General features: G+C 37.9%; 2 protein-coding genes across 11 annotated transcripts in view; one reads left to right on the top strand and one right to left on the bottom strand.

Moving 5' to 3' along the window:
* ORC3 (origin recognition complex subunit 3) overlaps positions 1–22,525 on the bottom strand; it is a 60,973-nt gene extending 38,448 nt beyond the window's left edge. For 6 of the 9 annotated variants that reach the window (XR_009543847.1, XM_060167943.1, XM_060167941.1 and 3 more), the window contains exons 1-11: positions 22,442–22,525; positions 19,495–19,549; positions 15,378–15,475; positions 13,731–13,875; positions 11,039–11,143; positions 9,912–10,063; positions 8,445–8,578; positions 6,277–6,436; positions 4,713–4,826; positions 810–943; positions 263–326 (exon numbers count right to left, since the gene is read on the bottom strand). Coding sequence is in view for 8 of the 9 variants with exons in the window: in XM_060167943.1 (XP_060023926.1) it covers positions 263–326; positions 810–943; positions 4,713–4,826; positions 6,277–6,436; positions 8,445–8,578; positions 9,912–10,063; positions 11,039–11,143; positions 13,731–13,875; positions 15,378–15,475; positions 19,495–19,549; positions 22,442–22,465 (1,185 nt within the window). In the remaining variant the exon portion in view is untranslated. Of the gene's footprint in view, positions 1–262; positions 327–809; positions 944–4,712; positions 4,827–6,276; positions 6,437–8,444; positions 8,579–9,911; positions 10,064–11,038; positions 11,144–13,730; positions 13,876–15,377; positions 15,476–16,278; positions 16,355–19,494; positions 19,550–22,441 lie in introns of all 9 variants that reach the window. The other 3 variants (XM_060167942.1, XM_060167939.1, XM_060167944.1) reach the window with 3 other exon arrangements.
* A 105-nt stretch (positions 22,526–22,630) lies between these two features.
* The window catches only part of RARS2 (arginyl-tRNA synthetase 2, mitochondrial), an 80,963-nt gene continuing 75,994 nt past the window's right edge, over positions 22,631–27,599 (top strand). For both annotated transcript variants that reach the window (XM_060167444.1, XM_060167445.1), the window contains exon 1: positions 22,631–22,714. In XM_060167444.1, the coding sequence (XP_060023427.1) occupies positions 22,679–22,714 (36 nt within the window). In that variant the 5' untranslated portion in view covers positions 22,631–22,678. The remainder of the gene's footprint in view (positions 22,715–27,599) is intronic.

Genomic DNA, 27,599 nt, shown 5'->3' on the forward strand with positions numbered 1-27,599 from the left:
ATAGACCACAGGAGAAACCTCATGTGCCAGTTTTATTACTTGATTTAAAAAAAAAGTCTTCCTTTTAGAACTGAAGTTTTGTGTCACCTTTAACAGTCACATTCCTATACAATTATCAAGATCCAATACTTCATTGTGCAAAGCATATTAGGATGTACGAATTTTTTTAAATAAAATTAACTCAATAAATTTTATGTGCGTGTTCTTTTCCATGAAGAAGAAAAAGAGAATAACACTGAAACAAATATATCCATATTCCTACCTTCAAAAATCTCTCATTGGTCAACAGTGCAACTTGCTTTTCTGAAGCTTGCTTTTCCACGTACCTAAAATTTTTACCATCCCATACACAAAAAGAGAAAATTAGAATTCTAAATATTTGAATAGTATATGGAAAGAAAGAACTAGGTAGATTGGCAGCCACATTCTTTTATTTCTTCTCAAACGTAAGTTCAAGATGACAGTCATGGTTTACGGTCATTTTTAACTCCTTAAATCAGCTGCATTTCACAGTCTAGGGGTCTAATAATAAACAAAAGCCATAAACTCCAGAAATAGGAAATGTTATTTATAAAAAGTGACTCTGGAGAACCTGCAAATTATGTCCCCTTGTAAAAATATTTTTCTTTATGCCAAGTGTTCAAATCCAACAAAGAAATGTCTCAATTAAAAACAAAAGTGTTTTATTTTGCTCTAAACAAAGAAGTTATTTTTCCCTCTACCCACTTCAAACATAACTGGGTCTGAGATCCCTTATTTTGCCCCAAACTCTTTTATAAGATGTGTTAAATATGTACTTCTCTTTTTACCTCCTAAACGATGGAAGACGTCGGATGTTTTCACATTGATTATCTGATAAAAAATTTATTCTTCTCTTGGCTTCTGGGAGATTACAGCACAGAACACTGAGGGGCTGGGAATAGAAATGTTCTAATAGAGAAAGCTGAAAGAAATGTGAAAATTAAATATATTTGCTGTATTTTGACAGTAAATCTTTTGTCCTACATTTGCTCAATTTTAAGGTTTTTTTTAAACAGCAAAAATATTTATGGCACTATTATATTTAATAATGTCACAATAGCAATGCAAATAATGCACAAATGGCTATATACTTTGAATATTTTAAGACTCCAATTTTGTCGACAAGGTCAGAAAATTGTAATGTCTGAAGTAGAAACTAAAAGAAACTAATATAAATAACTTAGCTATCTGCAGGAGCAACTCATTTACAATAACAGTAAATGTGGTGGGGATGTGACTGTGGTGTGAACTAATAGCCTAACAGATGCTCAAATACTCATAAGAAAATACCAATCTAGAATCAGTGTAAAAACTGGTCTGCTAAATAAATAAAAATGCTACAATGGCAGAAATTTTGCCTACTGATAAAAAACAATATGAAAAATGAGGGACGTCCAAAGAAAATATATCTTTTTAAATTTAGTTTTATTTCATGGAGGAAAAGATGGTACAGTATCTGGTAGATACATGTATTCCAGTCTAGAATGCTGTGGTCTCTGCAGTACAAGGGTGATTAATTTTCCAGATCCTACCATAATTTGTAAGATATATTTTACAAGACTATCCACATGTTAAAAGCTCTGAATCTAAGCAAGCTTCTCATGACCAGTTTGGTTTTTCCAGATACCTTGTACCAAAGAGACAGTTCCCTAGATAGTGGACAAAACACACCCTGGTCCCTGGAAAATAGCATTCCGCATCACAAATTAATAAATTAACATGCTAGCTTATATATCAGTCTTAAGGTATTTGAGCTTGATCCTTCCTGGGTAAACTGATAATGAATTTCTGAGCCTGTAGAGCTGAAGACCACATATCCAAGGCAAGAGGAAATCCTCCAAAATAGTCCAAAATAGTCCATCCTCCAAAATAAGGCTATAAGGCAAAGGGCCAGCCTAACTTAGAAACAAGTACAAAATAGAAAGCAACTGTTCATGCCAGGTGCTGAAGTATTTTTGCACGTATCAACATGATCTTATTTCTTACTTATATATTTCCAATTATATTAATGTGATAATATTTATTCCAATGTTAACACTACTTTTAAACATGAGAAAAGTAAAGACCAAACACGATAACGGACTTGCTGGGGAGGAGGAAAGGGACTAAGTCACATGAGTTACAGCAGAGCTACAGACAGAACAAGAACCCAGTAACACTTAAGTATTCGGTCCAAGTGTGTTCCCAATATTTGGGTCAATTAACAAGCTGGTTAACATATCCACCTAATAAGGGAAGGACTCAACCATATACCAAATGTATATGCCCTACTGCACCTTCTACAGAGAAGTAAAAACTTACACATATTTCCCATTGATGATTAGGAAAACTAGACAAATGGGGTCTAAAGACTCTGCCACTTATTAGCTGTGTGACCTTGGCCAAGCTACTTAACCTAAGCCTTTGTTTCTCCAAGTGCAAAACTGAGAATAATACATATTAATGAAGCAATGTTAATACTCAGTAAAATGCCTAGCATAAAAAAATTATCAGGAACCTATAAAATCATCTAATCAGATCCCTTCATTTTACAGATGAGAAAACTGAGAAAACAGAAAGATTAAGTAACCTGGTTAATATGCTTTTCTTCACTCACTTTCTCAATGGTATTTGAGCCTACAGTTTATATTTTCTTTTCCCTTAACTTCAGTGATCTCTCCCCTCTACTGGTTTTCCTTGTTGTTTTTAGCCTCCTTTTCTGTTGCTCACTCACACAGTCAGCTTGCCTTAGGGCTCTACTCCTGGTCCTTTCCTCACTCTAGGTGACTTCATCCTCATTACACAGCTTCAACCATCACCTTTTAATGATAAATCCTAAATACTTCTAGTCCAGATCTTTCTCCTGGGTACCAAACCTTTATATCCCACATGCCCTAAACTTACCATACATAAAAAGAAACTCATCCTTTTCTGACAAACTGGCTGTTTACTTTAGCATGTACACTTAATAAAGGGTACCAACCTCCAAACTATTTGCCAAGCTAGAACCTGTGTGTCTGTAAGATGCTCCTCTCTTACTCACCCTATCATCCACCGAGTAACAAGATTCTATCTCATCTTCAAATCTGTTTCCTTCTCCCTAGTCCCACTATCACTACCTGTTTCGCCCCTGTTGTATCTTATCTAGGTAACTGCAGTAGCCCTCTAACAGAGGTCTCTCCCTCTACTGGGGCCTTTCCAATTTTGACCCAGCTAGCTCCTGTTCCTTAGGATACACTTCTGTTCTCCTATGGACCCCCAGGCATGTTTCTTTAACAGCACTGACTACTCAGAACAGTAACCGCCATTCTACTCTTCTGCCTGCTTCACTAAATAAGCAATTTGAAGACAGAGATTTCTTGGTCCTCCGTATCTCCAGGGCTCAGCTTAGTGCTTGACTTAGAGTAGACCCGTGATAAACACTCATGAGTAAATAAACAAATGAGTAAAATGAAATGAATGAGAGAAATAAATTAGAAAGTTACATCTCAATTTCATTTAATTTTCCATATTGCTAAGGTAAATAATATTTTCTTGCTTTAAAATACTCTTTTTAAAAAGTCTAAGTTGAAAAAAATGACACATATTAGCCATAACAGCTTACTCTTATGTAATAAAATACTATAGTGTTTAATGTAGAGGGAGAACACATATGAGAAATAATTTATAATCTTCAAGGCACTACACAAACATGAGGTATTACCATATTGCACTTTTGTACTAAAGGTTACTAATACATAGGTTTTCATGAACCTGACAACTGGCATGTGACTATACTTTGCTAAGTTATTTTAGGTAGTTGCCGAAAGAAGGAAATACTATCGACTTTGAAACAACTGGAGAATGGAGTCCTTTTTTAGATTAGGTGTTATGAAGCTAAGTTCATGAATTTTCTTCTTGAAATTTATGAAACTTTAGTGAAAATCCATTCACAATATATAGGAATAAATATAAATGAACACACACACATATGTGCAGGGCACAGCAAACTAGAGCCCACAGCCTATTTTTGTATGGTCCAGGAACTACGAATTATTTTTATACCTTTATAAAGGGTTATTTTAAAAAAATAACAAGGGCTTTCCTGGTGGCGCAGTGGTTGAGAGTCCGCCTGCCGATGCAGGGGACACGGGTTCGTGCCCCGGTCCGGGAGGATCCCACATGCCGCGGAGCAGCTGGGCCCGTGAGCCATGGCCGCTGAGCCTGCGCGTCCGGAGCCTGTGCTCCACAACGGGAGAGGCCACAGCAGTCAGAGGCCCGCATACCACACAAAAAAAATAAAAACTAATAAAAGTAACAAGACTTTCAACAGTGACCACATGTAGCATGCAAAGCCAAAAATATTTAATATCTAGCCCTTTAGAGAAAAAGTTTGCTGACCCCTTATATATAGCATTTCCTAGGTAGAAAGTCCATTAGCATTCATCAGATTCTCAAAAATAAAGGTCCCTTCCTCCTCACCCCCAAATGGTTAAGAATCACTGGAATGGAGAGGTCTTTTCCATTTTTGATATTCTAATTAACGTATTTTCTACATTTTGCTGCAAAGTAACAAAGGAACCATAGAATCTAGAATAATATAACTTGAACTTACTTATTCAGATTTTGCCATTTAAAATGCCCAATTATCACACTAAAAAGTCAGTCTGAAATAACATGCAAATTATTTAGAATCAGCTTGCGAATTTTCAAACCCATTAGTGTCTTCTTACCTGAAGTCCTTTTATAAAGTTTTGGATTGAGAAATCATGATACAAAAAGATGTTGGTCAGAACCTGCAACACTTTTTCACTTAGTTTAAACGGAAATTGAGTTGTAAGAAGTAGCTGAAAGAGAAAAGGGAGGCAGGACATATTCCTGGTTAGTCTTCCCTCTTCATAAATATCAAGTATAAATAATGAGGCAATGAATGATACCAAAACACAGTACCTATGAAAGCTGTACTAGTAGCTAGATTTTTTTAGGTCAGATATCAACCAAAATTTTAAATAAACTTATACAACAGTAACAACAACAAAAGAAGCTATTCATACTATATCTTCAGAATCACAGATATCCATCATCCTTCATTCAATTCTTAATTTTAAAAAATTCTATTAAAAAATATCATCTATACAAACTCTTTTCTCCCAACAGAAGCCACTGAAGAAACTGTAGGCTTTGGCAATTCTTGTTATTAAATTTCTTTTTCATCCATATTGATGCACATTAACGAAGAGTAACAACACATTATGTACTGTTGAATGAGAAACCCCAAATTAACAGGTGTCTATTTAAAAAATATTAAATAGCTGAATTTAAATTTCAATGGCCTACACTGAAGATTTTACTTCTGAAAACAAAAAGTCATACTAGGCTTTTCAAACAGAAACAGAGTGATAGAAGGCCAACTGAATTTGGAAACAACCTAGCAACTTTAAGTACTGTAGCTGGAAAAAATTTCCCTAAAGTCAGTGGCTACCACCTTTAAGGGAAAAAAATGCAGAAGTGGTTACTAAATAAGTGGAAGGTGGTCGTTAGTTTACCTTACAGAGCAGCACAAAGGACATCTTCAAGGAGGTGAGTTTAGCAACAGTTCATGGAAGGTCACTACTAAAGAACAGTATTTCCACTTAGGTAGAAACATAGAGGTAAGGTCTGGGAAGGCGTTGGTATTTACTTTTTGTCACGAGCAGTATGACAGGAAAGAGTCCATGAAAAACTTCAAATCATTTAATATAAAATGTAAGGGTGGGGCTTCCCTGGTGGTGCAGTGGTTGAGAGTCCGCCTACCGATGCAGGGGACACGGGTTCGTGCCCCGGTCCAGGAAGATCCCACATGCCGTGGAGCGGCTGGGCCCGTGAGCCATGGCCGCTGAGCCTGCGCATCCGGAGCCTGTTGCTCCGCAACGGGAGAGGCCACAACAGTGAGAGGCCCGCATACCGCAAAAAAAAAAAAAAAAAAAAAGTAAGGGTGAAAACATTGTTATTGTTACTAGGAAGTCATTAAATTCTGCAAAAATTTATTTTAAAAACCTGTAAGTTTCTATTGAGTAATGACTGGTTGATAGATAAATAGGTAGGTAGATATAGAAAGATATGATCATTCTTTTCATAAAGCTTATATTTTAAGTGAAGAGGTAATACTATACATGAGAAAATCATTAAATAAAAATAGTAAAATATGTGAAGTAATATATACAATATCATACTGAGAAATTTATCACTAACATTTATAAACTGTCCATGGCAGTTTTCGTTTCATCCTATTTCACTGGTAACATTTTTTCTTTTTACCTTATCAAGTACTGTAGTCAGGTGCTCCTTGCAAGACAAAGACTGGAATAGTTCTATACACAATAGAGATGATACTGCATGAGGAAGCATCCGATGGACGACAACAGGAGACGTGGCGATTCCAAAAATGAGTATTAGTGGAAATTCATGTAGATGCTGACTAGTTTTTCAAAGGAAGATGCAAAAGTGGAATGTCTTTAGCAAATATATTTCAATACACCATGGTTTAAAATAAGACCACCTTTATTTTCAGGCCTACTTTATAAGACATTGCTAAGGAAGATCATTCTAAATAATAAAAATTTTTAGGTCATTCATTTTCCTCTGTTACAGTAACACAGAAATAGTTATTTCCCAGACATTCTAGCTCTGAAATCAATCTATTAATAGATCCTCTCATTTTAGCAATAAGAACATAGTGGTCCAGAGAGATCAACTGCTTCCCTCTAAGGTTATACAAAAACAAGTGTTAGAAGAGGCGTTAGATGCTATTCATCCTCTATTCATCCTCTCGCCCAAAGTTTGAGCCCTACCTACAGTCTTCCTCACAGTGAGACATCTAGACTATGCTTTAAGAGTTCAGTAACATGAAGGTCACTAATTTTCAAGGTAACTTATTCTATTTATGGACGTTTCTAACAGACACTATGCCACCCCAGCATAACAGCTAAGCTTTAGAAAACTTTTCTTACAAATAGGCAAGATATTTTTAATGGACATCATTAAAAAAGTATTACATTCTTTCCCCACAGTCTTAACTCAAACTTATTGAACATGATTTATTCTTAGCATTACCAATATGAACATAAATGACTTCCACAGAGTAAAACATCAATACCCCTGAGGGCTATTATAGGTCAGAGCCCTCCGTATCGTAGCTGATAATTTTGCTTGTTCCCTCTTATTAGCTATTGCTTTTCAGTATTCTAGCTGTATGCAGTTCTACTTTCATGGTACTGAAGTATTTGAACTATCTTACTGTTTAAGTTCTTCTTTCTTACTTTTGATGGTAAAAGTAGTCACAAGTCTGAGTTCCAAAAAAGCACAGCTTTTCTGTCACTATTCTGTATTGTGCATTTTTTCAGCATGTTAATCAGTTCAGTGTTAGCATTAAGAAAAGTCTTAGGATCTGGAAATCTTAGTTTCAAATGGGGAAGAAAAAGACTATCAAAGTAGGAATTATTATTAGATTATCACACAATACAGCTTTAGGCAAATGTAGCCATAACTATTAAGCAAGTTAACATACAGAAGAAACCAAATTAATTTATATTGTAAAAAATGTACCATGGGAAAAGCATGTCACTGGGTTTTTTAATAGGGTTATTTAGGGCTTCCCTGGTGGCACACTGGTTGAGAATCCGCCTGCCAGTGCAGGGGACACGGGTTCGATCCCTGGTCTGGGAAGATCCTACATGCCGCGGAGCAGCTAAGCCCGTGAGCCACAACTACCGAGCCTGTGCTCTAGAGCCCATGAGCCACAACTACTGAGCCCGTGTGCTGCAACTACTGAAGCCTGTGCACCTACAGCCCATGCTCCGCAACAAGAGAAGCCCCCGCAATAAGAAGCCCGCGCACTGCAACAGAGACCCAACACAGCCAAAAATAAACAAATAAATAAATAAAATTTGTAAAAAATGGGTTTTTACTTCAACTCCAAGTCTCACAGGATTTCCTTGAAGACCCAATAAGATCATAAAAGTAGTTTCTCATTAGAAATACCATATAAAATAATGTTATTTAAAAAAACATTCTTGCTCAGTAGAGCCATATGTAACTCAGAGCTTCTAAGGGTGGACAGGTATCAGAAAATAAGACATGACAAAAATATCTCAACCTGGAGTAGTTCATCCATCTAGCGGGCAAGTGTGAAACAGACAACTTTGGTGAGAGAAACTACACTTTATACTGCCTTATCATTCTAATTAAAAACTGGTTAACTTTTGATTCTCATTTTTGGATCAAAAAGCAAATGAAAATCGTATAGGAGGTGTTCAAACATTCAATTTTATAAGGAATTTGAATCATCCTGGTTTCAATCCATTAGTATTAAAATGAGGGGTAAACTGCTACTCATTTTCTCTGCAAAAGGTTGCTTTTTGATTAAAGTTGTATGTTTTCTTAATAAGAAGAATTTTGCAAAAAAAGCCAGAAGATATGCCATCTACCTGCTGATAATTATAAAGTCTTGGAGTACTTTTGTGGTGAAGCTTTCCATATCCTTTAAGATAAGCACAACAGGAGGAGACTGCCATTGGCTAGGAGGAGTCCTCTTTTTTCTTGGCATTTTTACGTCAGTCTTCTTTTAAGCCATTGTGGAAAGAAGGAGTTAAAAGTAAACTTTACTACCCAAACAATGTTATAATGCCACAAGTTGATATATCTTCCATCATATTTCACAGTAACATTGTTTCTTTTATTTCTCCCACATAATAAAGAGAAATTCATTTCAACAGTTATTAGCAGACTCTTTCTGTGTCTGACATGAGAATAATAACCAAGAAGAAAAAAGTTCAGTAAAATCTATAACTCATATGAAATATTTATATTTTCTGCTATCTGAGAAAATGACAGGAAAAGCATGGGGAGACGAGAGTATTTTCTATAAAATTGATTTTCTGTTAGTACAATGTTATATTTTGCTTTGCTTTGGAGTGAGAACCAGTACTTTTCATTAAAAACTGTAATGAATAACACTACATGCTGCTCTACTATTATGAAATTTCAAGTTGAAAAGCATCTTAAATGTCATCTGGTCCAATCCCAATCTTTTAAAGATTTCTGACCTAAATTGCAGGCAGTATTTGATTTCTAGAAAAATCTAAAACTGTGGATCAAATTAAGATATTATGGTAAGCATTAGACCCAGTTTAGTCCCTATATAAAGCAAAATAAACTTCACTTATGATGACTTCAGCAAATACGTTCTGCAGAAAATGTCACCACAGTAACTTTTCCCATACTATCTGGCTACACAGCATCATAAACTAAGGCTGTGGTTTTATGGTGCAGTTATCCATGAATCATCTAGGTTATTTAGTTTCACCAGAGACTGTCATGGTAGAATGAGACTTCTATTTATGTATTTGCTTGTTAAACATACTTTACTTACAGAGCATTTATTCCTCAAGAATTCTAAACATGGAACAAAGGAGATTTACATATATATTATATATGTGTGTGTGCATGTGTGCGTGTGTGCGTGTGTGTGTGTGTGTATGACCATTCCTCATCAAACTAAGTCGACAGTGGGTACTGAAAGCATGGTTCTACTGCACCAAAGTAAATACTGAACCTAAGAGATAATATGTTAAAGATAAAGACATTAAAGATAGAGATAGAATCTCCAGCAGAACAAATTCCTGATGCTGTTTTGTCATTAGATGACATTCTCCCACAAATAAAATGGCCTCGTAAGACCCTAAACACCTCCCAGGAATTAGGCTACATACTGATAAAAGAAAATTTCTAAATTCTAGTAGCCTTAGGAAAAATAAGTAGCTTCTATTAAATTAACAGCAAGTGCCACATAAACATATCCTTATTAGAACAAAACAGTACTACGTTTACTATAATTCCAGACCTCTTCAATCATATGCCAATTTCCTGGCAAAAAACTGTCAGTTTACATTTACCTGTGTGACACTCATATACCAAGTGGAAAGAGAATCCATTGAATAATGTATCTTTTTCTGGGTGACCTGAACACTTTCTTTCTCTTTGGATTGCACGTCTACATTGCAGTCCATCAACTGTGAGGCCAGCTTTTGCAAAAAATGTTTCATATCTGCAGAACATAAAACACAAGAAAGCATATCCCATTAAAACACATCTAAAACACCTGAAACTTCTTGATCAGTATATTACACTATTTGGGTAGAATGTGTTTTTCTACACTTAACCTAATGTAACATTTAACATATTAACTATTGAGGTTCATTAGTATCCTCTCCCTAATATTTTAATTTCATTCATTCAGACTAACACTAGGCCAAAGTTTATGTTTATTGTCTGTAATAAAAGTGTTACCTAAACAAATGTGCAAACATGAAAACTATAAATTATATTAGGAATAATATGTATTTAAATTACACTGGACAGCAAAAGGTTTTTAAGACCCCTAAGACGACATCGACAGTGTTATTTACATAAGCTATTTTACTGATTACAACTCTTCCTTATAGTCATTTTTAAAGATGCCCTAAGGGCTTTTACTTAATTCCAAACAGTTTATGAATATGAACATAAATATAAGCACTTAAAGCCCTTGTATCAGCCCAAATCTAAGCACATTTTACTCTATTAGTGTCCACATCCTTTATGATTTAATGGCTCCAGATACCCAAGATTAGCTCTGGCAATGGACTGCTTTTTACCACGGTGGCCTTTCAAAGTGGGATAATAAGATGATTTGAGGCTGTATATATGAGCCTATGTATGTAGTCTCTTCTCTGTTGGGCTAAATAAGAGATCCTCAGCTTATTAAACTTATTAAAATTTTACTGGGTTCAGAAAACATCTTGTGAGTGCCTGGACTATTACTGGGGGTGAAGCTGATTGGTAGGGGTGGGGCCAGAATAAACTAAAGCGGCAGAATCCTACAACAGTCAAGATTACGCCAGAGGCACTAAACCTCATCCTGCCAAAACTGTAGTGCCATGCTCCTCCCGCAAATAAAAAAGGATAAAGAAAGCTAGAGAGATGGACGGACGGAAGAGATATGTAACATCTCATCAAGGTTGTTATAGCATTTATACTTCACCTGGGCAATCTTTAGCTTGCAATGAAACTACATATGGAGTAACATTATTCTGAAGGACTTCTGTTAGACTTCTGAATGTTAAATCATGATCTGTTACATTCACACCTATGGGATAATAAATCAATATTACACCATCATTTTTATCATTAATAATTTAACAACAAGAAAAGCCATTTAACATGTCATAAGTTAAAATATTTTAAAAACATGATTAATAATAGAAACTAAGAAAACATACTGCATAAATGAAGAGCTCTCCATTAAAAAGATACATATAGAGGCACACACTATACTTATCAGGAAAGGTATTTAGCACGACTTTTTAAAAAAAATCTACTGGGGATGTGTAGTTGACCCTTGAAAACATTTTAAAAGCAATTTCAAATTCATAAAGAGCTCTTTAAAATAATCATTCAAAAACAAGGGCCTTACTGTGACCCTGACTTAACAACTGAGAAGAATCCAATCATTAATAGCAATTCTATTAATGATCTTAGTAGTAAATACAAAAGGTAAGTGTATACTAGGGGAAGAGTCTAAAAACAAATGAAAACTTCAAGTCCTTTAAGTATTTACTGAATCCCTGGTTCTCATTTCCACAAATCAGTTTTAGTGCTCTGCATGCAGGTATCAGAGTTGAGTGGAAATTTCCCCACTACTTTGGAAAAAATTCTATTCACTGATACCTTCCCTAATGTCACAATCTGTGACTTCTAGAAAGTGCTTTGGTGCCAGCAGCAGACATCTTGAAACTGCTTGAGACTTGCTACGATAAAACTTCAACTGCTTGGAATATCGTATTTTAATGCATATATGTGGAACCTAGAAAAATGGTACAGATGAACTGGTTTGCAGGGCAGAAATAAGAGACACAGATGCAGAGAACAAACGTATGGCACAAAGGGGGGAAAGTGGCGGGGAGGGGGTGGTGGTGGGATGAACTGGGAGATTGGGATTGACATGTATACACTAATATGTATAAAATGGATAACTAATAAGAATCTGCTGTATAAAAAAATAAAATAAAATTCAAAAATTCAACAACAACAACAAAAACTTCAAGTGCTTGGAAGGAAAAGAAAAGGTTCAGAATCTTCCAGACCACCAGTAAGCAAATTTTTTTTCTAGGAGACAAAAATGCAGGCCGGCTATTTTAAAATGGACATATATACGTTTTTGAAAACAGAAAATGTATAACTGTGTAACTGTATAAGTATTCTTTGAGTACAGATATCAAAATGGTATTTAGCACGCATTATGGTCTAGGAATGTGATACTGCATCACTGAACAAATTTGGGAGTTTAATAAAAATATTGGCTTCTCTTGTCTTTCACTGACAGACTTTATTAGCTATTTAACACTATGTTCCTTAAAACAAGGATTTGCCTATTGAAAATAAGATAATCAACAATGTCTTCAACTGGAAAAAATGTTCTCCTCAGACCACTGACTTTGAAACTTATGATTTCCATTAGCTTCTTTTCTCCTTATGACAGCAGGCAGAGAAGGGATTTAAACAGTTATCTCACAACAATCTATCAGGCCCTCCCTCTTGACTGTGTTTCCCCCACTCTACTTCCAATTGCTGTAACCTGGCGGGAGAGAAACAAAGCACCCAACAGTACAAGCCAGCCATCACTGGGCCTCAGTTTCTCATCCATAAATGGAAGGGGTTTGAAATTAAGTGGCAGGCTGCGCTGAAAAGCTGGTCCACAGCATTATAAAAATCATTCCCTGGAGTCTTGTTACTCAGAGGGATTCTGGGATTGGCAATATGGGCATTACCTGGAAGCCTGTTAGAAATGCAGTTTCCAGCCCCACCCTAGACCTATTAACGAAAATCTCTATTTACTAAGATCCCCTGGAGGTTATCTGTAGGTATCATTAAGGTTTGAGAAGTATTGCCCTGAATATCAGGAATAAGATTTAGGTATTGAACAGTATTAGAGGCAGTATTAAACAACAGAATTAATTTCTTATCTCAGAGCTCACTAGTATAAAAACCTTGAATAAACAACAAATTGGAAATACAATGAAGAGTATGTTTGGAATCCAAATAAATCCAACTTTCCTTTCAGAAGGAATGAAGAAAATTTGCTAATATTCCAAAGAAATTTTTTCCATTATCATGCAATCCAGATGTTTGGTTAAAATGGGATATTAATGATGGATACTTAAGTATGTAAAAAGTTTACAATCTACAATCTGAAAGCAATTTATATATAGTTCATCCAAACCCCCTTCACACCATTAATATTAATACAACATTACAAAACAATCCAAGATTGAAAAAATAAGCACAGGGAAATAAAATTAAGGTCACAGAGTAATTTCATTGAAGATATGATAAAGTATAAAAATTGTATCTATCAACATACTGGTAGTTTCTTTATTACTGAATTCAAATCTCAGATTCAAATAACTAAGGAAGAAAGAGTAACACAAATATATTTCCCCTTCATTTTTCTGACAAAAAGGTGAAGAGGGTACTAACTAACCCTAAATCAATTTCTTTTAATTTACAGATGTATGGTCAGTATAAGGAACTTTTATTCCTTTTGGAAGTATGCAAACTTTAATTGGTTTAATTCTGTAAATGAAAAAGACAAAACAAGTTTATCAGAACAGGTGATTCCCACTATTCTCAACAACAAAACCACTATTACAAAAAACAAACACACACATATGTACCTAGAACAAGAGCAGCAGTTGGAATTTCTCTGAGTTTTATTTGACAGCCCCAGTCTCTTGAATTCTTCTGGAACCCAGAATGAGACTTCTGAAGAAATTCAATTAGACTGTCAAACAGGTTTTTATTTAATTCCTCTTGTAGTCGCTACAAAAAAACCCACAAAACTTTATGAATTATTTTTAGCAGTAATCTGATGCATCTTTCCAAGTTTGGGAAAGGAAACTGTCATGATTTCAATTCCAAAGATCACATGTAAAATAATTATAAGATAGATGAAATTAAAAATTGTTTTTCCATAAATCTCCAGTGAGCAGTGCTTTGAATTCCCTCCTTAAAGAATCTCATTTATTCATTCAACAAACATTTACTAACCACCTTACAAATGAAAGAGTCTCTTCCCTAAAAAAAGTGAAAAAAATGAGCTAGAGCACTTACAATTAAATTGAAATACATTGCATAGAGTGCTATGATAATATAGGAACAAAGAGTAGGATCATCCACCTTAAGCTGATCAGGTGATATATTTGAGCCAAAGAATTAGAGCAAGTGATGCAGGAGGTGATGGTGGACGAAAGAAAGTTAAGAAGGAATGGGGAGTGGAGGAGGCAATCAAGGAAGAAAGCACAAAACATCTGGGGAACCACAGATATAGCTAAGAATAAGAACATGAGAAGTGGCCAGGAACAAGGCTGGACAAATACTCAAGGGACTGTACCAAGGAAATATATATTTGATGTTAAACGGTTTAGATTTTGTACTGTGGGGAGAACCATTAAAGGGATTTGGAGCAGAGGCATGATTAAATCAACGTTAAGAAGGGTTCACCTGGCAGTACCATGAAGGCCAGATTGGAGGGGACTGGAGGGGCTGTACTGGTAGTGGGGCTGGAAAACCCCTGCAGCCTGGATCTGCCTGATGGGATTTGGCCAATGGTGGCATAGGGACTAATGACAGACCAGAAGGGTGTGACATCAGAGGGCAGGGACATCAGTTAAGAGGAGACTATGACAATCTATTATGACCATTTAGGTTTCCTAAACTAGAAATCACAAACCCAAATTACTTCAAGCGTTCTAAGGAATACATGAAGGGGCAAAGCCGCCAGGTGTAAAGCAGTAGAGAGTGGTGGGAAGCAGTAACAAACTGGAAAGTGCATAACCCTCCAAAGGCATTAAAAAACAGGAAACACAATCCTGTGTTGGTCGAACAAAACAAGTTCCTTCAAAATGTTGGCCCTACATCTACAAATCTGCTACAGCGGAGAAACTTTTCAGGGCTGAAATATAAAGAACATGGTAACTGAATATGAGGATGAGGGAATGAAGTGGCTTACAAATAGCTTGATTTCTTACTTGTGTAACTGAATGGATAATTAAAGGAGTGCCACCATGTGAAAGCTGTGAGGACATGTAAAGGGCCTGTGCGTTAGCAGCGATAATTATAAACATATGTTCCAATACCTGAAGCTATGCTTAATTGAAACATAAGGGTTTTTTATTTTTTTTAGGATATACAGATTACGCTTAACCAAGATTACATATATTTCATCAACACTCTTATAAACTGGTAGAAAGGAAAATGGGAAGGAACAAATATGAGATTTATGATATTAAGGAAATGTTAAGCTATTAAAAAAAAGTATTCACCTCAGTTTCAGATTTCATCTGCTGCCATATCAACTGGTAAGTTTCAAAGCGAAGCTTACTGTCCTCAGACTCATTTTTCCCTTTATTAAAATAGTCCTCTAAAAACACAGAAGGAAATAAGTCAGTTTCTTTTTTACATAATAATAGAAAATCTCTGTGCAAAGTAAGTGATGGGTTGAATTTTTTTTTACAAGTATCAAAAATATATATATTTGGGGATAGGTAACATTCAATATCCTTTATATTTAATTTTATTTATATATCTTATATTTTTACTATATTAATGGTATTTGTAAGTTTAAAAATCTTTTTAATTTTTTGACTGTATTTCTATCATTTACTTTTGAACTTCTTAATGGTTTTGGTTTGAGGTATATACATTTAATATTAATGTATTTTCATTATCTGCTCTTATGCTAAGGCTCTGTATACTTTGCTTCACATATTTGCTTTGAACTCTCCTTTATTAAATGATTCTTATTACTACTATTCTTATTCTTTGCTTAGCTGAAATAGTTTAGTGCAGCCTTTTATTTAGTCTGTATTTTATATCCTTCTTGAATGGCTTCCTCTAAATGATTAGCCATTTATCAACACACTATTTATTGCAATGGTTTTCAAACTTTAAACCATGATCCATATTAAGGAACACATTTTACATCATAATCCAATACACGTGAATCTAAGAAAAACAAAAACAGAAGTCCCATAAAACAATACTTCTCGTTATCATGTGACAGCAAATGCTTTCTCTTCTGTTTTTTAAAACTATCAAGATCCACTAAACTGATTTCATGACGCACACTTGGGTTATAACTTTCAGTTTGAAAGAGATGCACTTATTGGATAATCCGTCCTTTCTCCCACCCATGTCAGATGCCCTTATTGTCTGAATACTTACATATGCACTTTAAACTGTTTTTGAACTTCTTTTATTCTACTGAATCCAGTTCTACTCCCATGGCAGTCCTGAACTCCTGTAACTGTTAGAGCTTTGTAGTGCATCCTAACATCAAACAGATCCAGAGCTTCCTCCCAGAGCCACCAAACATTATTCTCTTTCAAAAAAATTTAAGGGCTTCCCTGATGGCCCAGTGGTTAAGAATCCACCTGCCAATGCAGGGGACACAGGTTCGAGCCCTGGTCCGGGAAGATCCCACATGCTGCGGAGCAACTAAGCCCATGCGCCACAGCTGAGCCTGCACGCCACAACCGCTGAGCCCGCATGCCACAACTACTGAAGCCCGCGCACCTAGAGCCCGTGCTCTACAACAAGAGAAGCCACCACAATGAGAAGCCCGCGCACCACAACAAAGAGTAGCCCCTGCTCGCTGCAACTAGAGAAAGCCCATGCGCAACAGCGAAGACCCAACACAGACCTAAATAAATAAATAAATAAAATAATTTTTAAAAATTTAAGACATTCTCCCAAATTAAATTTGTCATTTCTCAAAATTATTACCCTGGTGTTTGACTGGATAAAATAAAATCTGTAGATTGATTTGGGGAAAATGACATTTTTAAATACGTTTCAAAAAAGTCACATCCCAAAACACTACAGGTCTCTTTTTTTATAATCAAATAGTTTACATGCCTTATGGTTTTCTACTTTCCTTCATATTTCTTGTTGTTTACTGCTACGTATTTTATTGCAACAGCTAGAACTTTCATGGTATTAAATAATAATTGTGAAAGTACACATTTTTTTTAACAAAAAGTTAAAAATTAACAATTTTTTCCTGATTTCACTGAGATGCTGCTAGTATCCTCCCAACAAGTTTTAATGTTAACTGATAGTTTGGAACAGAAATTCTCTTCCATGTTAAGGAACTTTCCTTCTAATTGTCATTGACTCACAAATCTTAATAAATTATAACTGAAATTCAGTACAAAGAGTTCTAAGCAAAAACTTGCCTTGAATTATGAGAAACACTACTAGGTAGTGGTTAGACCTTAGGCTCTGGGATCAGACAGCTTGGTTTCAAATCCCAGCTCTGCCACTTGCTAGCACTATCACTGAGAAAGTTCTTTCTACATCTAAATATCCTGATATACTTTAATGGAGATAATAATAATACTTTCTTCATAGTTTAACACATATAAAGTGCTTAAAATATTCTGGCACATTAAAAACACTCAATAAATGTTAGTGCTTTTATTAGTTATAATGACATTGCTCATGATATCAGATGTCATTTCATGCTATGTATCCTTCATGGATAACAGGGGAACAAGTCTTGAATTTTTCTCTGAAAATGAACTATTTCTAGTTAAGTTTAGCAATCTCCAACATTAAAGAAATATGTTGATAAGTCAATCACTTAAAAACAAAATGATTTATAATGTAGCTCTTCTTCGTTCACTATTTCCAAGTCCATCACTGTCACTTTTTATTTGGGGAGGTGAGGAGGGCAAGGAATATGGAAAGCTTCAGGTTTTTTTGAGACTAAATCTGAGTGTAAAGTTCAACACCACTGTTTATTCTCCTGTTAATGAGAAACGGCATCCTTATTTTAAATCATAGTTTCTACCCTCTATTGCCCTCAATATGGACCATTATTTTATTATTTGCTCCCTGAGCACAGGTACTTTACCTAGCTGGTCCCAAATTGAAGGATTAACACCTTAAAGGTCTACATCATGAGATGATTTAGAAAAATCCAATTCTATATATTGGAGCTGTTTATCTCCTTAGTCAAACAATAGTATAGTCCAGTTTTTCTTTTTTAATTCAAAATTAAAAAATGAGTGTGAATGAATATGCTTAATTGCACATCATAATTTTTCCATCTGAATTAATCTTCACAGTGCTTAACAGTGAGTGTAAATACTCAACATGCCTGAGAGGAGCTTTTAAAAAATACCAACACCTGGGTCCCATTCCCAAAGATACTGATTCAGTTGGTCTGGGCTGCGGTTTGGGCATTGGTGTTTTTAAGAAACTCTCCAAGTTGAAATCGGAATAAGGTCGATGGATTATCCCACTGTCAGTATGCTAGTTGTGATACTGTACTATAGCCATGCAATACATTATCACTGGGGATAATTGGGTGACGGTTCAAGGGTACTCTCTACACTCTACACTCTTTCTTACAACTGCATGTGAATCTACAATTATACCAAAAAAAAAAAAATCAGTTTTTGTTTAAAAGTTCCCCAAGTGATTCTAATCTGCAGGCCCCATTGAGAAACAGTACAACAAACATTTTCTGACTGATAATAACATCTTGATTTGTTTGAAGTAGTCAAGTCTTCTTAACTTGATCACTAAACAGACATCTGGAGATAAGTAAAGAACGTAAAGACAATATTTTTTTTTAATAATTTAATTTTACTGCAGTATAACTTACAAATAATAAAATATGCCCATTTTAAAAGTTTGATATGTCCTAACAAAGGTATACACTCACATAACCATCCTCTGTCTACAGAACATTCCCATCACTCCAAAAGTCCCTCTTGGGACTTCCTTGGTGGTCCACTGGTAAAAAATCTGCCTTCCAATGCAGGGGACACGGGTTCAATCCCTGGTCGGGGAACTAAGATTCTCACGTGCCACGGAGCAACTAAGCCCGCACGCCACAACTACTGAGCCTGCACGCCTCAACGAGAGAGCCCGCATGCCACAAACTACAGAGCTCACGCACTCTGGAGCCCGCGCGCCACAACTAGAGAGAGAAAACCCACACGACACGACTAGAGAGAAGCCCGTGTGCCACAACGAAGAACTCGCACCACAACAAAAGATCCCACATGCCTCAACTAAGACCGAACGCAGCCAAAAAAACAAAAGGTCCCTCTGCCCTTCTGCAGTCAATACTCCCTACCTCATCCCAAGAAATCACTGAGATTTTTAAGACAATCTTTTTTAAAGAATGGTGACATACCTTTTGAAGGAAATTTCGAATTGCCTTTTGATGTACATTTGGATTCCCTTTTAGATTAGAGCCCTAGGGAGTGCCCCTTATCGCTTTGTCCTATGCCTTGGAACATTACTGCTATATCAACATGGTGAGTAAAGCAAGCTTAGACAGGAGAATCACTAATTCAATAAGAGTTAGGTTAGTTCAAGACTTGGGGGAGGAAAACTAACAAATCTGATATTAAGACATCTTACCTATTGGCACAGAGATCTTTCTCTTCTTGAAGTCTGGCTTAAACACAAAGCAACCCTGTAAAAAAGAAAGAGAGAAAAAAAGCATAAAGTCAAAGCAGCCAAGAAGCAGACAAATCTGATTAACCTAGTATTTTATGGATAAGCAGATTTTTTTTCTTTTTAAGGCGTTTATTTATTTATTTTTGGGGGGGAACGCAGGCCTCTCACTGTTGTGGCCTCCCGCGTTGCGGAGCACAGCCTCCGGATGCGCGGCCTCAGCGGCCATGGCTCACGGGCCTAGCCGCTCCGCGGCATGTGGGATCTTCCCAGATCGGGGCACGAACCCATGTTCCTGGGTTCCCTACATTGGCAGGCGGACTCTCAACCACTGCGCCACCAGGGAAGCCCCAAGGCGTTTCTTTAAAGTGCTAAGAAATCATCTTTCTTCAATCTGAATTACAGAAGGAAAATTCTTAAACAACAAGGGGACTAACCACTTCTTCCTCCTCCTTCCCATGGGAAGCTCATCTTTGATTTTGCTCTTTGGGACCTAATCTAAGAGACAAAGAAAATAAAAGCTGATGAAATTTAAACACAGAAAGGTTCCATTTTTCATTTTTATAAAACCTAGTGAAGGAAGAACATTAGTACTATACATTAAATGAAAATCAAGATGATTAAAAATACTGATGCCCTCTCACCTCAAAGGAAGTATTTATTATTGAATTAAATTCCAAGTATCTAGGACCTTGACAGGACACAGACAGTTTTGGCTATTGATTCACCTTACACACCTTTCTTCATCAGATAAATTCTTATTCATTTGTCCATTAAAGTTCAACTCAAACTCACCTGCTTTGGGAAACCTTCTCCAATTCTCTAGTCAGAATTATTCTTTCCCCTAATATCTCACAGTACTTGAATATCTTTATTTCGCTTTAAGTCACCCTTACTATGTATGATAGTTATTTATGGAGTTGTCTCCCCAAGTAGTTTTTTTATATATATATATTTTATCATCTTTTTTGTGTGTGTGTGGTACATGTTGCCCGACCAGGGATCGAACCTGTGCCCCCTGCAGTGGAAGCGTGGAGTCTTAACCACTGAACCGCCAGGGAAGTGCCCCCCCAAGTAGCTTGTGAGCACCTTCAGAGTACAGACTGCATTTAATTCATAATTGTTTCCCCAATGTTTAGGATAGTGTTAACACATACGTTAGGCAATCAGTATACATAATGGACGAATGCTTGCCAAATAATTTTTCTGGTAATTTCCTAGCTACATTTAGTCTCATGTTATTATCTGACTAGTGATACACAGGCCGTAAGCTGCTGGTCCCACATTTGTTCTACCAATTCTAAAGCCGTACATCATGGACAGCTTCTTAGAAAATGGAAATGGAAAAAGAATCTGCCTATGGAAAATGAAAGAATGAAAGAAATATAGCTAGAAAAAGTCATCTCAGGATAGACCCAAAGACTGCTGTACAAATATAAACTGGCCATTGGATTACAGGGTCCAAAATAAGAATTGTGCCTTACATTCTTATATCTGCAACTAACGGAACTATTTAAAACACAAATTTTTTTAGAAAAATCATTTGGTGCTATGACAAGCTTGTCACTGCCTCCTTTCTATAGCCACCTGTAATTCAGGAGCAGGAAAAGGAGCTATGAAGGAGTGAGACATGAAGAGTGCTGGGAATGGATCCCGATGTATGGCAGCAGGAGTAATATCGTTATCCATTTTTCACTACTGATCAAGTGATGGTGTTGGAGATGGAAGAAATTAGGAGGAGAACCAATAGCCAAAAAATATGACAAGGAAAGTTTAGATAGGGGAAAAAAAAGGAAGCTGACAGTTCAATGAACCAATGAAATAATCCTTAAAGATTCTTATTTATGTAAGGTCTCCATCATCATCTCAATACAAGCATTTCTCTTGTCATAAATGTTTTCCTGAAAAAAACAGAAACAAAAAAAACAAACCTCTCACAATTCTGCAAGATACACAAAAATAAGAAAGGCTTATGCAAAAAAAGGATTAGGGGACAGACCACTGAAAACCTATGGAACTTTATAACCAGGACAAAACAAAAACAGTACCATCCCTCATAAAAAATACTAGCAGTTATGCGGAGCGGCTGGGCCCGTGAGCCATGGCCACTGAGCCTGTGCTCCGCAACAGGAGAGGCCACAGCAGTGAGAGGCCCGCGTACCGCAAAAAAAAAAAAAAAAAAAAAAATTACTAGCGGTTAAGCTCTTCTGGCATTTGCACCTAACATCACAGTCGGTCAGTCTTCAGTACGCTTAAATCCTATGGCTCGTAGTTCCTCCAGGATATGTAGTCTTGGAAGTCACTGAGTCTCATCATTTTATTTTAATGTAATTTTAATCAAAATTAAAAATTAAATCTATGGTAGAGCCTTCTTCATTAATTTACTGTTTCAACACAGGGACAAATGTCTTTGCAACTTATCTGCATTCTCAGCTTTATCAGATAGCTAAACTTTCAGGGGTTTCCGGCCGTACTCCTAATATTACTAAAGGTCTTACTTTACTTGGTCTGTAACAGCACTGTCTAATAGAATTTTCGGTAATGATGGAAATATCTGTGTTTATTTTGTTTACCACTTGTATCTCGGTACCTAACAGAGCCTTTGGCTCACAATAAATATACGTGAAAAGGAAAAAGGAGGGGAGACTGGGACACATCCTCGGGGCATCCGACCTCCACAAACCAGAACTTAAAATTCCTCCGAGGCAGAAAGAACACTAAGGCAGATCGCCGTTTTCGCTCCCCAAGCAAAGCTGGCCTCCACTGGACGTGGAGCAAAGACGCCTCAGCTAGGACCGCCATCCCCTCCCCTCGAGCCGGTACAACGAGGCCTACGTAACCTCCGCTTCATCCCTTCTTCATAAGGGAATGAGGCATCTGTGGAGTCCCAGTGGGCGCCCGCCCCACATACCTTGGACACCGAAGAGGTGGCCATGGTCCTCGACACCTGCGAAATTCCAGACGCACCCGGGATTTCCCGCGCTCCCTCGCGGCAGCGGGGCAGAGGTTAGTGGTGGGCCACGCGGCTCCTTGATTGGCTGGCAGCACCTTCCGGGGCGGGCTTCCGGCGCTCGGAGGCGGGGCGTGAAGAGGAGGGCGGGGCGAAGCTCAACACCATCCAGCTGGGACCAGCTTCGTGGCGACAGAAATGGCGTGCGGCTTCCGCAGGTCTATCGCCTGTCAGGTACGGGCCCGGAAACTGGCATAAAGGGGGTCCCCGCGCCCCGAACTCCGCTACGGGCCAGTCCCCAGTCATCGGGAGGGCGGGTTCCGCGGATAACCTGTTTTTGTTTCTGCTGCCTCCTTCCCCCTTTTTGGAGCTGCTTGAGCCGCCGAGGCAAACCCAGTCGAGAGTCGAGCTTGCGGCCCAGATCAGTTTCTCAGAGTGAAAAGTAAACCTTGAGAGGCACATGTTGCTTCCCTCACGGCTTACCGCCTGACAGCTCAGTGTGCTTTACCTGGGTGGCAAGTCAGTGGGCCATGATTAGACCCTTTAGAAATTAGTGCTCCATACGCTTAGTGAAGTTGATGATGGATCTGAATTTTCATTTGAAAGGATCTAGTTTAAAAACTGGTCATTTCTCTTCCAGTCATTTTCACTGCCTGTCCTAGCATTATTTTTGGTAACTCCAAAGATAACATGAGACCCTGTTTTTCTTGATTCTGAGGCATATTGTTACCGGAAAACTGGGTTTGCCTCTTGGTGAGCATGGGGGCAAAAGACACAACCAAACCAAAGGTCTGGAGAGGGAAGGATTTACTTGCAGCAAGGAGAAGGGGAGGGGGACGGGCGAGGGGGGATATTTCCCGAAGCAGTATCTTCCCAGATGGCAAAATTGAGGAAGTATTAAGCTCAAGGTATGTGCATATTCATGAAGGGGCTTGAGCAGAGAGGTGAATTCAATATAGAATTGGGGCAAAGGTTGAGAGTACAGGCTTTAGTAGAAGTCACCAGGGTCAGAAAAGATCAACTTCTCATTCCCTAGGTTCTGACCAGTCTGGTTTCTTAGCTGGTAGTTACCATCCTTCACCTGGGTTGGGGCCTTAGTTCCAGTAGAACTCTAAGATACAGTATATTGTTATGTGTATCCCCTGAGGGGGAACTAGGATTCCGCTTTTTCGCTGCTCTGTTGTTTTACTGTTTTTCCTTTGTTTCTGTATGCCCTCAATTTTCTGATGAGTAACTGTTCGAATCTGCCCTTTGGAACTCGGGGAAGGTCTAGGGGGCTAAGCCTTTTTCCTACCAATGAGAAACAAGGAAACAAAGTCTTTTGTACCTGGGAGGGCCCCGCGGGGTCCTGCTCGGTTTCAATCCCCCGTTTTCTTTGATACTCCTCAGTCTTGAGGGAACAGGTGTTAGACAAGAAAGGGAATAACGTTTTGGATAGAGAGGTTAATCATAAACTTGGCAGAGGGACTCGGTTTTAGGGGGACTCGGTTTCAGTATTTGAACAACTCTGTAATGAGGATGGGAATAAAACACTGGAACATTAGATTTCATCAGAAATAATTTTTAAAACACGTCGGCCAACTATGCAGTTTTTCAACAAAACTTTCTGTTTCCCATTTCCTTTTAATGGACACATTAGTGGACATACTTTGTCTGGCATATAATATGTATTTCATTTAGTTCATTTTTACAGTATTTCTGGAAATCCCTCTGTCTTGACTTTATGCTTGGAGATGTACTGTTGCCGAAATATCGGCTTCCCTGTGCACCGACACCGAACAGAAATACGGAGACAGAGATTTTGGAGGAAGAGAGAGATGGCTTTATTTTTCTGCCAGGCAGAAGGGAAAACGCAGCAGGCTAGCGCCTCAAGAACTTTGTCCCCCTCTCCTTCGGGAATCGGAGAAGATTTTATATGTGGGGCTCGCAGCAGTCCGGGGTATAAGATAAGGATCAAAGTAGTCAAGATCCTGAATTCTTCTTCTTCCTGCATTATTTCAAAATAGTCACAGCTGGCGTCAGGCAGCCCCATAATTGGGTCCATTTGTCTCTGGGTTATAGGCCTGTGACCTCTTTTCTGAAATGCAAATGCTACAAGGGTGATCTGCTACAAGGGAGCCCAGGATGTAATTCACATAGTGTTGTTAAAGAGTAATAGGTTAGCTTTGTGAAGTACAAATCTAGTTAACAGACATAAGAGATTAGTAACAGTTAAAAAAAAAAAAAAAAAAAACTAGGAGTGATTAACTCTTTCAGGCCAGGTTATGTTTCTTCTCTAGCCTGTTCACTGTTCCCTTTATTTTCCTTGTTCTCAGGAGAGGGAAAACGTCATTTCTGTTTTTACTGCAGCAGTACTGCCCTGTCCAGTGCCAGCTTCCCAAGTATCAACAATGGACCATTTGATAAGAAAAAGCTGGGTTCATGGCTTACTGGGCTAACGCAACAGAGCTTTGGTAGTGTCTCTCGCTGGGAAGGCATTTGAAGTATGGTTTAAGGCTGGTCTTTCAGTGGCAGAGGGTGAGAGGACAGGAAAGTGGAGGAGATGGCTTGATGAGGATTGGATACTGATCTTAACAGTTTTAAGATTGATGGGGGACTTCCCTGGCGGTCCAGTGGTTAGGGCTCACCACTTCCACTGCAGGGGGCACGGGTCCGATCCCTGGTCAGGGAACTGAGAATCCCACATGCCGCACGGTGCCAAAAAAAAAAAAAAAAAAAGATTGATGGAAAGAGCAAGGACTCTTAGGACATGAACTGTTGATGCTTTCTTTATATTGCAGAATTGATAGATTTTTCAGGAAGTTCCTATTGTGAACAATCTAGCTATTTGTCTGGGCAGGAGTCTCCCAGAAGAGTAAAATTATGCTAATTAAGACAAAGGAATAATAAAGTCATGTTAATGTGGACAGTAAACTATGTCCAGCGTAGGTAGTTTTAGACCTCACTGTCCAAGCTTTGTGTGTGTGAGGTAGCTTCCATTCGAAGCCCTTAGGTCAAGATGGTGCCATGACCAGAAGCAATTTGTGTTTAGTTTTGCAAAGGCTATATTCTTCCTAGTAAAGAAAGCACGTCGGAGAAACAGGAATTCATATGTATTGAGTATATTTGTGCTAATTACTTCACGTTCACATTTAAGCCCTGGGACAAGCCTAAAACAGAAATATTAACCTTATGATACAGTTGAGCAAATTGAGATCTAGAGAGATTAAATAAGCTACCCACATCTCCTGGTCAATAAATTGAAGAGTTGGTTTATGAACAGAGATCTGTCTAACTTCAAAATCAGCTGCTTCTTATACACTATACTGTTTAGTTTGTGAAGGCAAGGAGCATGATCTGATCATTAAACAGAATGTAATAGAGTTGTCTGACAACATAAACCAAGTAAATGTATATTTCCCCAAACAAAAGGTCATCAAGAGATGATCTGGGACTTCTCTGGTGGTACAGTGGTTAAGAATCCGCCTGCCAATGCGGGGGACACGGGTTCGAGCCCTGGTCCAGGAAGATCCCACATGCCACAAAGCAACTAGACCTGTGCACCACAACTGCTGGGCTTGCACTCTAGAGCCCGTGAGCCACAACTGCTGAGCCCGCACGCCACAACTACTGAAGCCCACGCACCTAGAGCCCGTGCTCCACAACAAGAGAAGCCACTGCAATGAGAAGCCTGTGCACAGCAACAAAGAGTAGCCTCTGCTCACCGCAACTAGAGAAAGCCCGTGCACAGCAACGAAGACCCAATTCAGCCCCCAAAATTAATTAATTAAAAAAAGAGATGATCTGAAACAAGGATAAAAATAAATAAAATAAAAATATGTGCAATACATACCTCTGTGAATGAGGGTCCTTACCCAGTTTAGGAGTGAAGGAATGTATTACACGAAAGGGTACATTCATTCAGCAAATTTTGATTAATGAATCTATAGTTTTTTTTTGATCTCCTTCACCTGTTTCTCTCCTCCCTCCAGCACTTCCCCACCAGCAACCAATTGTTCTCTGTAGCTATAACTCTGTTCCTGTTTGGTTATGGTTGTTCATTTGTATTTCCCTTTCTCTGTGTGACTTATATTACATAGCATAATATCCTCTAGATCCATCCATGTCGTTGCGAATGGTAAGACTCCTTTTCTTTTTTTTTTTATAGCTGAATAATAGTCCATGGTATACCTACACCACATCTTCTTTATCCATACATCTATTGATGGGCACTGACATTGCTTCCATACCTTGACTATTGTAAGTAATGCTATAATGAACACAGGGGTGCGTATATCTTTTTGAATTAGTGTTTTTATTTTCTTTGGATATATACCTAGAAGTGGAATTCATAGATTGTATGGTAGTTCTATTTTTAACTTTTTGAGAAATCTTCAAACTATTTTACATAGTGGCTTCACCAATTTACATTCCCAACATTAGTGCACAAGCGTTCCCTTTTATCCATATCCTCACCAACACTTTTTATTTGTTGTCTTTTGATAATAGCCATTCTGACAGGTGTGAATTGATACCTCATTGTTTTGATCTGCATGTGCCTGATGATTAGTGATGTTGAGCATCTTTTCATGTGCCAGTTGGCCATCTGTATATCTTGGGAAAATGTTCAGGTCCTCTACCCACTTTTTAATTGGGTTGTTGGTTTTTTTGGGGGGTTTTGGGGTAGGTTGAGTTTTTTCTGATGTTGAGTTTTATTAGTTTTTTGTATATTTTAGATGTTAACCCCTTGTCAAATGTATATTTGCAAGTATCTTCTCCCATTCAGTAGGTGGGCTTTTTCATTTTGTTGGTAGTTTCCTTTGCTGTGCAAAAGTTTTTTAGTTTGACATAAGCTCATTTATTTATTTTTCTCCTTTCAAATTACTGCTTCTGCCAGGTCTCAGAGTGTTTGAGATTTTGTGTGTGCCCTTTAAAAGCGGAGTCTGTTTGTTATAGCCCTCTGACTCTCCTGAAAGTAAGCCTCACTACCCTTCAAAGCCAAATGTTCTGAGACTTGTCTTCCTTGTGTAGGAGCTCCAGGCTGGGGAGCCTGATATGGGGCCCCTGGCTCCTTTGGGAGAACCTCTGCTGTTGTAATTTTCCTCCCTTTTGTGGGTTGCCCATCTCGGGGTATGGGTCT

The sequence above is a fragment of the Lagenorhynchus albirostris genome, chromosome 12 (assembly GCF_949774975.1).
Source record: "Lagenorhynchus albirostris chromosome 12, mLagAlb1.1, whole genome shotgun sequence".
In the NCBI taxonomy this organism is placed as follows: domain Eukaryota; kingdom Metazoa; phylum Chordata; class Mammalia; order Artiodactyla; family Delphinidae; genus Lagenorhynchus; species Lagenorhynchus albirostris.